Source organism: Lynx rufus, unplaced genomic scaffold (assembly GCF_022079265.1).
Source record: "Lynx rufus isolate CCGP_SWC_20201006 ecotype Redwood Valley unplaced genomic scaffold, mLynRuf1.p SCAF_23, whole genome shotgun sequence".
NCBI lineage: Eukaryota > Metazoa > Chordata > Mammalia > Carnivora > Felidae > Lynx > Lynx rufus.
This window is the reverse complement of record NW_025814838.1, coordinates 11,044,238-11,061,341: the sequence shown is the minus strand read 5'-3', so window position 1 is coordinate 11,061,341 and position 17,104 is coordinate 11,044,238. Positions and strand designations below refer to the sequence as shown.

Genomic DNA, 17,104 nt, shown 5'->3' with positions numbered 1-17,104 from the left:
ATGTAAACCAAGCCCAGGGGAAGAGGAACCTCCTGAGCCCATACTCCTGGAGAGCCGGTGTCTGCCTACTTTTTCTTAAAAGGCCAGATAGAAATATTTAGGCAGGCCAAAGGGATCGTATTGCAACCATCACTTCTGGTGTTGGAGCGGGAAAGCAGTCATAGACAGTACATAAGCCAACAGTGGTGGCTGTTTTTCAATAAAACTTTATTTACAGAAGTGGATGGCACTCAGGATTAGGCCCCCGGGGGCCACAGTTTGCCCACCTGCTAGAGTAGGAGCTGCGTGGAGCACTTCAGCCCACTCACAGGCCCCAGCCCCGCCTCTGCCGTTTCGTTCGACCATGTTCTTCCCCGGCAATTGTTAACAGGCACGTTTAGGAAAACCGAAGGGGATTCTTCCCTCAGAATTGCTACTGATGGCCATTGTGTTTCTATAGCAACAGGGGTAGATTTATGGAGCCAACTAGCGTCGTCTGTGGCTCTAGAGGTCCCCTCTGGGTCTAGCTTTGGAAGAGTGGGTACTCTTTTCAGGTTAAGGCCTCGGTAATGGGCTCTACGCAGAAGCAACTTGTTTTGGAAATGATGCAGGGTGTTCGTTGAATGGTACATTTGCTATGAGCTCAAAACGGCCAGGGCCCGCCTAGGCACGGAGAAGCTGAGTTGGGGGCCTTCCTGGAAAGATCCCTAGCAGGCATGGTCTCCAGAAGGACTCTTGGCCTTTCTCCTGACACCCGGGTGACTTAATCAGTTCTGCTCCAGGTACAAACATCAGGAGTCGAGCCCAAACACAAGAGTGTTACAGGTTTGCCTCCCCGCCCGGGATTCATTGTAAAGATCATAATGCAACAGGTGCTTCTCCTCCAAAACAGCCAGGACGTCTCTCCCTCAGAGTTCACTCTGGCTCCACCTCATTTCTCGTATGGGTGTAGACCTCTGAGTATGTCCAAAGGCAGTAGATTATATATAATATCCTGCCTATATTTTCTCCCCTTATAACTTTCTTATGACATTCCCAGCCCTCAAATAAACCATCACAGCACTCTCTGCTAGAATGTAAACAGGAAACCAGAACAGAATATCCAGGATCCAGGGGCAGAAACAATTAAGGAAACTTACTTGAAAGGGAGGCGCGGTTAGTTACAAAGCATTGGGGTCCATGGACATAGCATTTAGATTTTTCAAAGTCTTGGTCCCTAGTTTGAACATCCTTCTATTTCCAGATGGGGAAACTGAGGTCCGGAGAGCAAAGTCTACCTTAAGTTAAGCCCATAGCGAAGGTATCACGCGAAACTGGGGCCCAGACCTCCAAACCTATGTGCCCCACTCTCCAGGGGCCAACCTACTTGGCACGACCGCTCAGTGACATTTCTCCTCTGTGTTTCCTCCCGTCTTCTCCAGGACGGCTACTTTTCTCACCGGCCGAAAGAGAAAGTGCGAACAGACAGCAACAATGAGAACTCCGTCCCCAAAGATTTTGAGAATGTGGACAACAGCAACTTTGCACCTAGGACTCAAAAGCAAAAGCACCAGCCTGAGCTGGCAAAGAAGGCCCCGAGTAGACAGAAGGAGCTCTTGAAGAGGAAGCTGGAGGAGGAGAAGGGGAAGGGGCATCCATTCCCGGGCAAGGGCACCAACGAGGTGCTGCCTCCTGGTGAGAAAGCCGCCGTGAACGGGAGCCGTGGGAAGGATGTCCCAAGACAGCCCCACAGCAGGAAGAGCGGGGGCAGCTCCCCTGAGATCAAGTATGACCAGCCCCCCAAGTGTGACATCTCGGGCAAGGAGGCCATCTCTGCCCTGTCCCGTGCCAAGTCCAAGCACTGCCGCCAGGAGATCGGGGAAACCTACTGCCGCCACAAGCTCGGGCTGCTGATGCCCAAGAAGGTGACTCGGTTCTGCCCCCTGGAAGGTAAGCTCGAGCCCTGGCTCCGACTCTTCCTCCTGCTCGGTGCCGTTCTGCTCCCATTTCTCAGACCTTCTGGGAAGGAGTGCCCTATTTTGCCCTGTTTTTCTTAATTTTTTTTTAACGTTTGTTTAGTTTTGAGAGAGAGACAGAAACAGAGCGTGAGTGGGGGAGGGTCAGAAAGAGAGGGAGACACAGAACCGGAAGCAGGCTCCAGGCTCTGAGCTGTCACAGCACAGAGCCTGATGTGGGGCTTGAACCCATAAACCGCGAGATCATGACCTGAACTGAAGTCGGATGCTTAACCGACTGAGCCTCCCCGGCTCCCCGGGACCACCCTATTTTCCAAACCCCTGATCAACACAAAAGATTTTTTCTTCTGGGAGTGTCTGAATTCTGAAGTTTTGTATAAGAAAAGCTTTGGAAAAATCAAGTTACCTTTGGTTATAGCTTTAGCCAATCGTCATTATGGCAATGGGTAAAAGACACAAAATCAGGGCTGATGTGGAATCCGAGGTGATCACATTCATAAGGTTCGTTTTCTCTCTCCACAGACTATTGGGATTAAGATTGACACAAATATTACTGTAATTGAATATGATTTGAAAGGTTTCTAATTGGTTACATTGACTTTGGAAGCTCTGCAAAAACAACCTTCCTGTTTTCTCTATCTAAAATTCCTTCCTCTCTCCTTCCCACCATCTGTCTCTCCCCACTTCCCGCCCTGTACTGGGGACTCTTCTATGTGCTGATGGCCAGTGACAAATCAGATGTCTTGCTGTGATACAGGGAGAGGTTGGGGCTATAACAGGTGTTCATAAGCACAGCAGGGTGTGGGGGATGGTTCAGAAGGTGTGAAGTGTTACTCATTGTATTTCTGCACCTGACCTCGTGCCCTTGACCGGATCTCATGTGTTTCTTGGTGTGTATTACTTCCTCCAGTGCCTGCAAGGGACAGGCAGTTAGGGAGTGCTCGCTATATGCCAGGCACTGCCCGAGGCACTTAGCATTCTGTTAGCTCATGTTAGCTCATCTCATCTACCATCCTGTGACGTTAGCGCTGTCGTGAGCCTAATTTTTTTTTTCCACTTTTTAGGATTTAGGTGAGATAGACAGGAGCGATGTATGTAAGAGGTGTGAAGGGATATGCAGCAAACCCCTTAAGTGTTGGTTCCCCTTTGTGCAGGGTGCAGACAACCTTGGATTCGTCCTCAATGTTTTATCTGTATTTTTTTGAGTTTTCAGTTGTGAACATGTATGTGGACTCTACTCTCTTTTAAATGGAAAGATTTAAAAAGAAAAGGTTCATTTCTCCCTTGCATTTCAACCCTAGTCTGAGCTGTCCATGCGGTGTGCATTTATATTCTTGATGGCACTTGGCTGATAGGGTGTAGGGATGAATGAGTGGAGGAAGAAGTTTCCAGAATCTTTTGTTTACCGGCACGTGACTCAGCAGAGAAGTGTCGGAGGCCTGAGTTGAATGCCCTTCGGTGAAAATAACACCGGGTACTCCTTCTACCAGGGGTCAACCCTCTGTTTCTGCAAAGGGCCAGAGAGAAAACAGTTGAGGCTTTGCGGGCCATACAGTCTCTGTGCCAACTACCCGACTCTGTTGTTATGGCGCAAAAGGAGCCGTGAGCGATACGTGCACAGAGCACTTGGTTATGTTCCAAGAAGACTCGGTGTACAAAAGCAGGCGGTGGGCAGGCTTTGGCCTGTGGGCCATAGTGTGCGTACCCCTGCTAGATGCTAATCTCACGTAGTAGTATTTTCCACCTGGTTTGTGCCTTACGTCATTGATTCCTCACAACAGCCCTGGGAGGCAGGTCTGCTATCAGCCCTTTGTATCGATGAGGAAATTGCTCCTGAAAGATGCTTAGGACGTGGTGAGAGGTGTGTGGCTAGTCGAGCTGGGATTGGAACTCGGGTCGAAGAGCCTTTCCCTCCTCAGGAGGCAGCAGGTTTCACTTTAGCTCACACCGTCGGACCTTGAGGATGCCTGCAGCCTGGAGGCGGTATTTCTTGATGCTCAGTAGCCCTTGCAAGGAGAAGGGAGGGCGGTAATGGGGAAACAAGAGAGCCGAAGTGGCCAGTGGAGGCCAGGGGCTCCCACCCTGTGCTGAGACACCCCCAGGGTGGTTGGGCAGCGTGTTTGCCGGGGGTTTCCCGTGGACTCCACTGCGTCAGCCAACATGGCACACCCTCCCGGGACCTCTGAGCTGGTTAATAAGATTGGCATTTAAGAGCCATTGCACACCCAGCCCGGCAATGCATTAATTTGCTGCACCACAGCCTCCCCTTTTGCAATAAATTTACTGTGAATAGACTAATTGCAAAATAACCCTAATTGGGTAGTTATCAATGAACAACTTCCCGTGGAACAAAACGGCTTACAATTAATAGCATTTAAGCCATAAACTATTCTTCTGCAGAAAGCTAAGATGTAATTACACCCCATACGGAGATCGTATTCCCTTTCTGGAAACCATGACACCCGGATTTCCCTCTGCTTAGGAGGGATTTGAGCTTCAGCCTATGGCCCTTTTATTTCCTGCTACATGAGGAAACGGAGGCGGGAGGGGAGGGAGATGTAATATGTGTGTAAATACACATATGCGCACACACGGATGTATTCACGGGGTTTGTCATGTTGCCGAACTCCACATCACCCAGACTTCAGCCGATATGCTGCCGGAAGTTGGGTATAATTAGGGAAGCAGTTCTTTGGGGGGGGGGGGAGTCTGAAAAACCCAGAGGAAAGGAAATGGGGTTTGAATGTCAACTTTGTAAATGGCTTCTGCTCCTCACGCCCCCTGCCCCCGTCCCGGCCCTTTGACTCTAGCAGCACTCAAGGAAAAGGAAGAGTCTAGAACCCCAGGAGCGGGTTTGCTATCTTTGGGGCCGTTCCTTGCCTTTGTGACTAAACCACTTGGCTCCGCCTCCTGGAGGCAGCGCCTGGCATGGCAGCGCATGTCCCCATGGAGAGGAGGGATCCCTACGCCATCCGCTCACAGCCACCGAGAGGTCTGTCAGCTCACAGCCTCCAAGAGGGGGATGCATGGATGGTGGGAGATCATCCCGTGGTGGTCTCTCACTGCAGCCGCCAGGCCACCCGCCCGAACCCCTTCTGCAGCCAGGCAGCCCCCACAATTGGCTGGGCTCCCTGTCCCTTCAGCTGGACCTCCTACTGTTTCATGGAGATGAAACCATGTCAGATGGAAGGCCAAGGGTGGCCTGGGCTGGAAAAAGAGGTTTTCTCCAGCCACAGGGTTTTGAATTGCAGTTGTGAGACTTTACTAGGTGTGTGAGACCCTAACCTCTCGGTGCCTCAACTTCCTCATCTGTAAGATGGGCACAAAGACTCCTACCCTATCCTCATAAGGATTGCTGGCTGCAGTGGGAGCATGCGTATAAAATGCTTGGTGCGGACGGGGGATAGGCTGTTGGCAGTGGTATAAATGAAGGGAGCATTGAGAAATGGAGTGAATAGAAGGCCTCCTCAATGCTGACTTCCTGTGGCACCCCACCTTGTCCGGCTACCACCCCTCCCCCCACCACCAGATCTCAGCCCAAATGCCACCTCCTCAGGGAAGTCTTCCTGGACCACATCTCCCCGGGAAGCCCTGACCACAGGAGAGACACTGACCCTGGGGAAGGGCAGAGGTAGTTTTTCCAATAAATGGCTTCCTTGATAAAGACTCTTCAACCCGTAGCTGGCACTCTGGTGCCAGGTGCTAGGTAATGCAGGTTTTAATGCCTCATTACAATTGGAACAATTAAATACCAGGAAGCCCCCTCCAAAGGCCTCATAGGCCTCTAGCCTCCCTCCATCTGGAGTTAAAATGCCCCGAGGAAGGACCGCCATCCCCCACCCCGGTCACCCAGGTCTGTCCCGCATGCCGTCTCTGCAGTGCTAGGTAAAGCCAGTGGAGCCGTGCTTCCAAAGGCCTTTGCCTTCTGCAGCCTGCACGTTTGGGTGGAGAATAAGCTGGGGAAGATGTGAGACGTTTCCAGAGAAAGCTCTCAGCTGGGAGGTAGGGTGGGCTGCCACCGGACCAGGAACTTGGGCCTGAGCCCCTGGGTGACAGGGCAGTTCCCTGGTGAGTGACAGGCAGTGGGCTACTCCTTTGCAGTCAGCTGACCAGCCGCAGGGCTGCGAGCATTTGCACCTGACAGGGGAAGCTGGCTCGAGTGTGAGGGCTAGAGATGGACAGAAAGGGGGTTTCCGATAGAAAGGCAACCGTTCAGGGAGCTGACAACGGTCTTTACCCATCAGCCTTTACGGGAGGCCAGAGGCTCTGGACGCATGGGCTTCTGGACGGCGGTAGCCGGCTGCCTGCTTCAGAGAGTGGCAGATGGCATAGCCAGCTGCGGGAGGGCTGTCTGCTGTCCATCTCTCTGCACCCCGGGGGCAGTGGGATGACTACACAGCACGCATAGCTGGCTTCTAGAAAGCATGGTTGGCAGACTGGCACGGAAGGAAGACGGACATGTGGATGTCAGTTTGGCCAGTCTGAGTGTCCTGGGGCCCATGCCTCAGTTTCCCCACCTGTCAGCCAGAGACCCTGACACCCCTCCCACCCCCGCCCAGGATTTTTGCGGTATCTGTCATGATGAGGAAATGAGAGAACAGCTGTGGAAGGTTAAAAGGCACCACATATCCCAGGACTGCATAGATCCTCCTGCAGTCTGGCTAAGTGGCCGGGGCTGATTTGGTTTTCAAAAGGCCAGATTTGCAGAGGCCCCAGTCAGACCCTTCCGGGGCTCCTGTTGAAGAAGGCACAAAGCCCAGGAGAGAGGAGGTATTTCAGGGGTGGTTCCCTGGGATCAGAAAAAACGGGTCCCGGAGGTGCTTCTTGGGCTTCTCATGGAGGGAAAGAGACCGTGCGGAGTCCAGAGAACATCATCAGCCCTCACTTACGGGGCACCCAGTAGGCAGTGCTGAAAGCCAGTCCTCTGCAAGTGTTGTTTCTTGAGGGCCAGATTGTAAATATGAGGCTTTGCAGGCCATATGGTCTCTGTCACAACCACTCGATCTGTGTGGAAGAGTCAATAGATCAATAAATGACCAGCTGGCTGCGTTCCAATAAAATTTCTCTGATGGTCACCAAAATGTGAATTTCATAAAATTTTCATGTGTCATAGAATGTTATTCTTTTGATTATCTTTCAACCATTTAAAAATGTACCAAAAAGTCTTGTTAGCTCGAAGGCTGTACCGAAATAGGCAGCCAGGGGCTGTAGTCGGCCGACCTTTGTTCCAGGACCTGACCCATAGCGGTGAGCAAATGCAGAGAATGTGTTGTTCCTGCGGGGTCTCGACTGGCACAGCTCGCGCCACCGAGTCCCCTGACCTAAGATGGACAGTGACTCTGAGAGGTGTGCCAGGCGATAGCGCCCCCTTCGCGGAGCTTCTGCCCTAAAAGGAGAGGCCATAGGTGGCAAGTGAGCCACTGGGTCTAGGGCCTGCCGTCTGGTGTAATGAAGCCGTGAAGACAATGCAGAGAGGACAGGATGGGGACACTTGAGTTAGTTGATCACAGAGGCCTCTCTGAGCAGCAAGTGAGGGCAGTGCCACAGGGGAGAGGAACAGTCCTGGCAGACGGCCTGGCCTGTAGGAGCAGCCAGGTCAGTGTGGCTAGGCAGGGCAGGTGGCAAGGGCGGAGGGACAAATGGTCGGCCCCAGGGGTAGGACAGGCCATGGCAGGGAGTTTTCACATGTCGTTTTTAGTGACATGGGAGCTGATGGTGGAACTGAACAGTTCTAACATGATCTTACTTCACTTTTTTTTTTTTAACTTTATGCTACTTAAAATTTTTTTTAATGTTTGTTTATTTTTGAGAGAGCACAAGAAGGGAGGGGCAGAGAGAGAGGGAGACAGAGAATCCCAAGCAGGCTCCAGGCTCTGAACTGTCAGCACAGAACCCCACGCAGGACTCGAACCCGTGAAATGCGAGATCGTGACCTGGGCCAAAATCGGACGCTTAACCAACTGAGCCACCCAGACGCCCCATTTTTATGCTACTAAAGGACTTTGTTTTATTTTATCATGATAAGAATACTTAACGTGAGATCCACACTCTTCACAAATTAAGGGTACAATACAATATCGGTACACGTGGGTGCCATGTTGTACGAAAGATCTTAGACCTAAACTTACTCAACTGAAACTTTACACCCACTGAAGCCCCTTCCCTGCCCTCCCAAGCACTGGTGACCTCCATTGTACGCTGTTTCTATGAGTTTGGCTATTTTAGATGCCTCACGTAAGTGCCATCGTTCCATGTTTGTTTTCTGTGACTGGCGTAGTTTGCTCAGCATAGTGGCCTCTGGGTGCATCCGTGCTGTTGGACATGGCAGGATTTTTCCTTCCTTTTGAAGGCTGAACAGTATTCCATTGTTAAGTATATGCCACAGTTTTTAATCCCTTCCTCCGTCAGTGGACATTCATTTATTTCCGCATCCCGGCTGTTGGGAATATTGCTGTAATGAACGTGGGCACGCCCGTATCTCTTTGAGACCCTGATTTCAACTCTGAATAAACGCCCAGTAAGATATCACCTCCACACATTTGGAGGGCCATTACCAAAAACAAAACAGAAGACACTAAGTGTTGGCGAGGATGTGGAGAAATTGGAACCTTTGTGTACTGTTGGCGGGAATGCAACATGGTGCAGGCACTATGGGAGGTACTATGGAGGTTTTCAAGAAATTAAAATAGACGGTTAAGCATCCAACTCTGGATTTTGGCTCACATCGTGATCTCGTGGTTCATGAGTTCGAGCCCCTCACTGGGCTCTGCGATGACAGTGCAGAGCCGGCTTGGGGGTCTCTCTGCCCCTCCCCCACTCTCACTCTCTGCGTCTCTCAAAATAAATAAACTTAAAAAAAATAGAACTACCCTATGATTCAATGTCACTTCTTTTTTTAAAAATTTAAATTCATGTTAACATGTAGTGTAGTATTGGTTTCAGGAGTAGATCTTAGTGATTCGTCACTTACATATAATGCCCAGTGCTCATTCCACCAAGTGTCCTCCGTGATGCCCATCTCCCACCCACCTCCCCTCCACCAACCTTCAATTTGTTCTCTATATTTAAGAGTCTCTTACGATTTTCCTTCCTCTCTGTTTTTATCTTTTTTTTCCTTCCCTTCCCCTATGTTCATCTGTGCTATTTCTTAAATTCCACATATGAGTGAAGTCATAAGGTGTTTGTCTTTCTCTGATGGACTTATTTCGATTAGCATAATGTCCTCTAATTCCATCCGGGTAGTTGCAAATGGCAAGATTGCATTCTTTTTGATTGCCAAGTAATACTCCATTATATATATATATATGTATATATATATACCGTATCTTCTTTACCCATTCATCAGTGAATGGACATTTGGGCTCTTCCCATACTTTGGCTGTTGTCAATAGTGATGCTATAAACACAGAGGTGCGTGTGTCCCTTTGAATCAGAATTTTTGTATCCTTTGGATAAATACCTAGTAGTGTAAAAGCTGGGTCATAGGGTAGTTCTATTTTTAACTGTTTGAGGGGCCTCCATACTGTAGAGTGGCTGCACCAGTTGGCAAGTAATCTCACTTCTGATCGGATTCTCTTTTAAGGAAGGAGTCAAAACAGGGCAGTTGTGGAGAGGTTCTTCCTGGGGTCAGTAGAGGATTTGCTAGCAGGCAGGAGCTATTGGGATTGGCCAGTGGACCAGCTGGGGGTGACTGTCAGTTGGTGCTCTGGCCTCAAAACACAATGACCACTCAAGCCTGATCTTTCAGCAAAGAAATTTATTGAACTCCTACTGTGTGCCAGGCAGTGGTGGCCCACAGTCCCTCAAGACCCACCCCACCCCCCACATTGGGAGGTGAGTTCCAATAGGCCAATCCCGCAATGCCTTGTCCTTCTCAAGCACTGTGGTGTTAATTCCCCACCACTGTCCCAGTCTTGGAATCATAAAGAAAGCCAGCTGCCACCCACAAGGCTTTTTAGAAAGCTAAATATGTAGTTACGGGAAATATCATAAATGGCCCCTTCACCTCCCGCCCACCTCCTCTTCTTCCCCCAGGAACATTCTGCCAGCTGCACAGTTTTGCCACTCACTTTAAAACTTGTCATTAGGGTGTGTTTGTTCCCTAACTGCCATGCCTGAAAGCCAAGCTGGGAGGTTTAGGTGCAGAGAGAAGCTGCAAACCGCAGCCTCAGAAAGACCATATTTGAGACCAGAGGATCAGGGTTCGATGGATATTTTTTCCCCATTCTTGTGTGCACACAATGACACCTATAGACGGTATTGGATGCGTGTTTATAACCCACATTTGTGGACCACTGCTTGGAGCAGCTTGGTGGAGAGCTAATCGGCTTCCCTTTCGTTTGAGGCTGGAGGGAGGCTGGGAACGCAGTGACTGTCCTGAGTTTCTGGATGTTGGCCCAGCCCTGGATGGAGATCAGAGATGCCTACGCCTCAGACCACCCTCCTGTTAGCACTGCCCCTCCCTCCCGCACATAGCACGTGGAGACACTGGTGGGCCAGTCTCTGTCACCAGGAATGTTGCAGGCCACTTGGGATTGCTCATAATTCAGGTTCCACACTTGGCATGTTCCCCTTTTGATACGTTGGAGCAGAATCATGGAGTCTCCTAGCACCTGACACCATGCTGGACATACAGGAATAACCTGTTGCTCGATGAACGAATGAACCCCTGATACTCCATCCTCTTGCTTTCTTGTAGCTCAGTGAGAATTTAGGAGAACCCCAGAGATGTCCTTGGAAATTGGTCCTGAAGATAATCCGCGTTCTTCCCCTTAGCATTCTTAAATATATTTCTTTTGGTCCACTTAGTGAACGAATTCGTTTCGAGAAGCTACCCCACACCCAGCATGGTGCTAAGTACTGGGATGCAGTAAACGAGAGGAGATCCCACCTTACGGAGCTCACAGTCCTGGGGGCGGGGGCGGGGGTGGGGGTGGCGGGCAGACAAGGAACGGAGAGACACAAGGTAACGGCAAACTGCCATATGCGTGGAGAGAGGGAAAAGAGCCAGGAAGCCAGAGAGGCTATCCCTGAATGACTTCCAGAAGGCAGTGGACAAAAGGTGGTCAGACATGGGTTTGGTCTCATTGTGGAAGAACATGCTGAGGTTAGGAGCAAACCCCAAAAGGAAGTTTCTAGTTTTGGGATATACTGAGGCCTTTCATTCAACAGCTGTTCATCAAGCGTCCACTGTGCTGGGCACTAGATTTGGGGAGATTCACTTGGAGGGAAAAGAGACAGAATCCCTGTCTTCATGGAGCTTGTAGCCTGTGAAAGGTGGGAGGGTACATCCATGAATCAGATGATCACAAGAATAAAGAATTGCAACAGGGACCATCATTTCTGCAGAGTCATGTGGTGGCAGGTCAGTTGGGCTGAGAGTTGAAGGGTGGGAGGAGTTAACTAGGGGAAAGGTGGGAGGGGGAACATTCCGGGCCTAGGGTGCCTTGTGTGCAAAGGCCCTGAGGCAGGAGGAGGCTGTAGGGAGGTTGAGGAACTAACAGTGCTGCTCCCCAGGGAGCTCTGAGTTTGAGCAGGAGGGTCAGTCTGTCATCTTCCCAGCCAGGTGTTAATTCCCAAAACGTCTGGGTTAGATGATTCCCGTCTTTACCTTAAGTGAAGAAGAATGAAACGGAAACGTGTCTCTGAGGGGCAAAGTGAAGACGTGCAACAGCCAGGGGAAGATCAGCCCCAAAGACAGGCAAGGTTCTGGAAGGCGAGACGGAGGACAGGTGCCGCATCCTCTCTCCAGAGAACTGTGTTCCTTCTGCCTTTGGGAACTGACCCACACTCTTAGCCCTGGACTCAGGCTGCCCGCTCCTGGGGGACCTCACCTCCTGTGGCACCGTTGTTTCTCATGACACGCAAGGCACAGAGGGAACTTCTCCCTGCAGTAGCGTCCCAGCATGGGACACAGATTCACGCGGGCCCTGTGCCCTGGGCTGCTTCAATCTCAGCAGCTAAGGCACAGTTACGGAAAGGATCTGAACCAGACTGACCTGAAAGATTTGAAAGGCAGCCCCTGCGCCCACTGCCTCAGCGGTAACCGCCTCTGACAGCACATCTGTCTTCCGTAAGCCTCACTCCTTACCTTTGCGGTGGGTTGTTAGATGCCCCCCCCCCCCACCGCCTCCTTGGATTGCTGAATGAGGTACTTTCAGGTTAGTTATTCCCTCTCTTCAGCCAGCAGATGCTTACCAAGCACCCATTAGAAATCAGCAGCGGATGGTGAGTGTTCTGGAAGCCTCCAGGGTGGGCAGAGTGGACCTGCTTCCACAGCAAGGCAGTTTATGATCCTTTCCTCAGCTTCTGGGAGTATCTTGCTCTGAAACCGCCCCGGGATGAGCCAGAGAATAGCAGTTCAGAGGGCAGCATTCTGGCCTTCTGCGCCGTTTCTTCCCTTGGGTGAAGCTGGCTGTGTGTCAGCCAGCTGGGGCCCAGAAAGCACTGACCTAGTGCAGAAAGAGAGAGCCCATGCCTGTGGATGAAAGTTGTATCCAAGCTGGTCCCTCCCTTTTACACAAACCAACACAACCAGGTTGATTTTGCTCTTCTCTCAAAGTTTTTGGCAGGTAAGGGTAAGGAGTTCCTTCAAATATCGCTTTCTTCTGGAAGTCTCCTGTGATTCCCTCCCCAAGTTTCCATGAGGTGCCCAGACTATGTTCCCCCACTGGAACACATGTTACGCTGGAATCTTCTGTGGTCCTCACTTAGCTGAAGGCCAAATCTCATCTGTGTGTGTGTCCTGTTGGGTTGCCAGCCCTTGCAGAGCCTGGGATGTGTGAGTGCTTATGTCTTAGGCACTGGCTGAGTGCCATTGGAGCGCTTGGGTGGCTCAGTTGGTTAAGCACCCAACCCTTGATTTCAGCTCAGGACATGATCTTGCAGTTCGTGAGTTCGAGCCCCATGTTGGGCTCTGTGCTGGCAGTGTAGAGCCTTGCTTGGGATTCTTTCTCTCCTCTCTCTCTCTGCCCCTACTCTGCTTGCACACTCTCTCTCAAAATAAATAAACTTAAAAAAAAAAATTAGCCCCTTGCTGGAGCGCCTGGGTGGCTCAGTCATTGGAGCGTCCGACTTCGGCTCAGGTCATGATCTCGTGATCCGTGAGTTCGAGCCCCGCATCGGGCTCTGTGCTGACAGCTCAGAGCCTGGAGCCTGCTTCCGATTCTGTGTCTCCCTCTCTCTCTCTCTCTCTCTGCCCCTCCCCCACCCATGCTCTGTCTCTCTATCTCTCTCTGTGAAAAATAAATAAACTTAAAAAAAATTAAAAAAAAAAACCAACAAACTAGCCACTTGCTAAGCGCCAGGCACACAGGAAAACACTTTCCATGCATCTCATAGAGCCTTCCCCACAGCCCTGGAGAAGAGTGCGTTCCCTCTCCCCTTTTTATACCTGGGGAAACTGAGGCTTGGTGAGGTCAGCTGGCTTGCCCAGTGTGACACTTGCAAGTGGCAAACACTGGGTTCAAACTCCATTCTGCCCGACTTCAAAACCCGTGTTTTAGCTTCTCTGCTATGTGGTACCTTTAGTACATGTGCATTTGGAATATGTCGAATGACTAATCCAATTCCTCCAGAGATAAAAGGGAGAGGCAAAGGAAATGTTAACACCTTTCTCTCGCTGTTCATTACTCTCCTTCTCTGCAGCCAAAAGGAACAGGGCACTGAGGTCTCTGTACAAGAATCTGTTCTTAAATAATGATGCCTAACCTTTACCTAGGGATTGCTAAATGCCAGGGACTATCCAAAGCCATTTTAGCCGTATTGAATCATTTGTTCTTGGAACAGCTCTGTAGTCCAGGAAATTGACACACAGAGAGGGAGGAAATCTGTTTAAAATCATACCATCTCCTCAGTGGCGGAGCCAGTCTCTGAGCTCAGAGACTTCAGCTCCAGAGGCAAAGGCGTAACCACCCTGCTGCGCTGCCGGTCTAAGCACCTGCCCTTAGAAGGGAGCCTCGTGCGGTTTAACTTCGTCCCCGAGCTGCAACCTGTCTGTTGCAAAGAGATCCATGCAGTCGGGTAATTCACCTGGTTCTGGTGGTGGCTGATTCCATCCAAGACCCGCAGGATTTGCCCGCAAAGCTTTCCGGGGTGAAAAATAGCCAGCCGAGGTTGCTTGCTATTTCTCGACCAGCTTCTAGTGGCCGTGGTATATTTGTGTTAGTGTAAAAATGACAAAGCAATAATTTTTCATTGTATCCTTCAGTCACCCATGAGAGATTGGATTTAGGTCACAATTTATTACCCCGTGGAATTGAATCCAATTTTTAACACCATGTCAGCCATTCTGGTATTAGAGCCTTTTAATGGCTGTGAAATTTATACAATGATAAAGTAATTTAAAACATATGTAGGAAAAGCATCAGGCAAATTGATGTGTATAGAACCCTGTGGTAAAAATTGGATAGGAGATAAACATGGAAAATGGTGATGGATTAGGGAACGGTGCTCGCTTTGATAAACTCTTAATGGTGAAATTAGTAAACTAATTTATTCCTCGAAATTTTGAGGAGGGTTTATGTTGCCCTAAATCAGAAGCAAGGATAAGCCACAAAGTGCAAATTAATAGCTCACCTCCGAGCGTGGTGCGGTGAGCGCAAGAAGCCTGTCTGAGTAAGCGGGAGGCTGCCAGGAGCCTGTCCCTAGGGGTGTTTCCAGCAGCCGGAGAGAAAGATGGTCAGAAGACATGGCAATGAGAGGGAAAGCAGATTTTTTTTTTAAATTTTTAAAGCTTGCTCAAATAATGCAGAAAGCGTGTTTGTTGTAATTTCTTGAATTACTCGAGTGGGAGAATATATGTTCTCATTATTTCAAAAAACAGCACGGCAGATCAAGGGAAAATTGAGCTTGACCAGGCCCCTCTGAGAAGGGAGTGCAAGCACGTTGTGTTCGTTGAGATCTTTAAGTTCAACAGATGCAAAAGTAGAGTTTGTTCTGTGCTGAGGAGAAGGTATCAGTGGTAAGGAACGAAGGTGGAGATCTGGAACTTGCAAAAATAGAGAATCTGGTTTGGGCTGGGAAAACTCAAACTATATGAAATGGATACATAGTTCTGGAGCTGGTTTTTTAATTTAGACAAGTGTCTTGTTCTGAGACCTGTATCCCTGTCAGGAGATAGAGGCCTATGTAATTCCTCCCCCCCCCCCACTCAAATATAATGTTTATTTTCCCACTGTCTCTTACTGCCTGTATAATTCTTTGTAACGGCTGGTGGTTACTCTGGAGTGTAGCCACGCCTTAGTTGAACTAGCCATTTCCCTCACAGTGGACATATACGTTGTTGCCACATTTTTGCTATACCGAATGGGTCTTTTTTCGTTTTTCCCCCAAATGGTGCATAATTAGTACCATTCTAGACGCATTGGAAAAAAGTTAATTTGCTGCTTATGATGGCTGCCTCCAGGACATTAGAGCTTAATTTCAATTCTCTTGGGCACCTCGAGTTGAGACTGGCTGTTAGAATCATCCTGAGAAACGCAATTGGTGGGTTAGAAGGCTTGTCTGCTTGAAATTTTGGTAAGTACCCCAAACTGTTTTGCACAAATGCTGTGCCAGCTACAGCAGGATGTTCTATGCTGTATTAGTCACGAACAGAATGTTAGAAGTTTCCAGAACATCTTCATCCTCCTAGAGGGGTCGGCTTCCTTCCCAGGAGCTTTTGTCAGACTTCAGATTAGTAACAACTCTACTTTCTCAGCCTCTGAGACCCCAGCAAGTCATTTCCACAACCATGGATACTGCCTCACAGAGTGGAGCTCCTTAAAACAGATGCCCTGGCCCGCCCCCAGAGACGCCGATCCGGGTGTACGGGGGCCCCAGGAAGTTGCCTTTCTAAAAACTGTTGCTTCTCCAGAACCACACCTTGAGTAGCACTGACCTGGAGAATACCCTGTGCCTCCCAATTCTGCCCTTTCTCCAGGTCATTGGTTCTGAATGGGGGTGATTGTGCTCTTTCCCAGGGGACAGTGGGTCATGTCTGCAGACACAAGTTATCATAAACGGCAGGGGATGCTACTGGCATCCAGTGGGTACAGACCACGGATGCTGCCGAACATCCCACAAAGCATAGAACGGGCCGCGCAAGAACTTTGCAGTCCAGGATGTCTGTAAGTGTCTCGGTTGAGAAATCCTGCTCTCCTGTGAGCCAGGGCGGTATGTCTGAGGCAGGGTCATGTGTTTTCCTTTGGGCGCTTTTTTCTCCTCTGTGTGGCCAGTTCCCGTTCAGCATGGACGTGCGTATCCCCAGTCTCATTCCTGGGCATGGAACGCATCCACCTTACCGCCGTGTCTTTCTCAGCCCCGCTGATCCCTCGCCCCCTGAAAGTCCCCCTTCCCAGCCTGAAGAGTCAGTAACCGTTAAACACCACCTACTGATCGCTGACTGCTGCCGGGTGGTGTGTGATGTACGTGGAATTGTGCTCAGTTTTAGTCCGTCCGCTTGGGTTTGAATTTTGGCTGGCCACTCACCACCACCTGAGCAAGTGACTTTACCTCTGATGATTGACATCCCATTTTGCCCGGGATGTCCCCATTTCTGACTATGGTCCCTGATACAATTACAAATAGCACCGCTTTCCTCTTAGGAGTTTCCCAGTGTGGGCAGTAAACTGTATGGGCACCGTCATGATAATAACGCTTCTGCCTTTGTACGGTTCTTGTGAGAACCGAATGACCATGTGTGCAGTGTACTGTAGAGGTCCTTGATGAAAGTTAGTCCTTCTGTTCTGGGTAAATATCCAGAAGAAGAGTAAGCAGATCTCAAGATGTTTGTGTATCCATGTCGACAGCAGCCATATTCAAAAGAGCCAGAAAGTAGAAGCAAGCCAAGTGTCTGTTGATGGAAAAATAGATAAGCAAATGTGGTACATCCACATTACAATGGAATATTATTCAGCCTTAAAAAGGAAGCAGATTGTTTTTTAAGTTTATTTTGAGAGAGGGAGAGAGAGACAACGTGCACTCACACAAGCAGGGGAGGGGCAGTTGGGGGGTGGGTGGAGAGAATGCCAAGCAGTCTCTGTGCTGTCAGCATAAGGCCAACACAGGGCTTGAACCCACGAACTGTGATATCATGACCTGAGCCAAAACCAAGAGTGGGAACTTAGCCAACTGAGCCATCCAGGCGCCCCAAAAAGGAAGGAAATTCTGGTACATGCTATGATATGGAT

At 49.8% G+C, this 17,104-nt stretch overlaps 1 protein-coding gene across 1 annotated transcript in view; it reads left to right on the top strand.

The window, feature by feature from the left end:
• XYLT1 (xylosyltransferase 1) overlaps positions 1 to 17,104 on the top strand; it is a 312,312-nt gene that overhangs the window by 169,119 nt on the left and 126,089 nt on the right. The window contains exon 3 of the mRNA XM_047087107.1: positions 1,401 to 1,908. Within this exon, the coding sequence (XP_046943063.1) occupies positions 1,401 to 1,908 (508 nt within the window). The remainder of the gene's footprint in view (positions 1 to 1,400; positions 1,909 to 17,104) is intronic.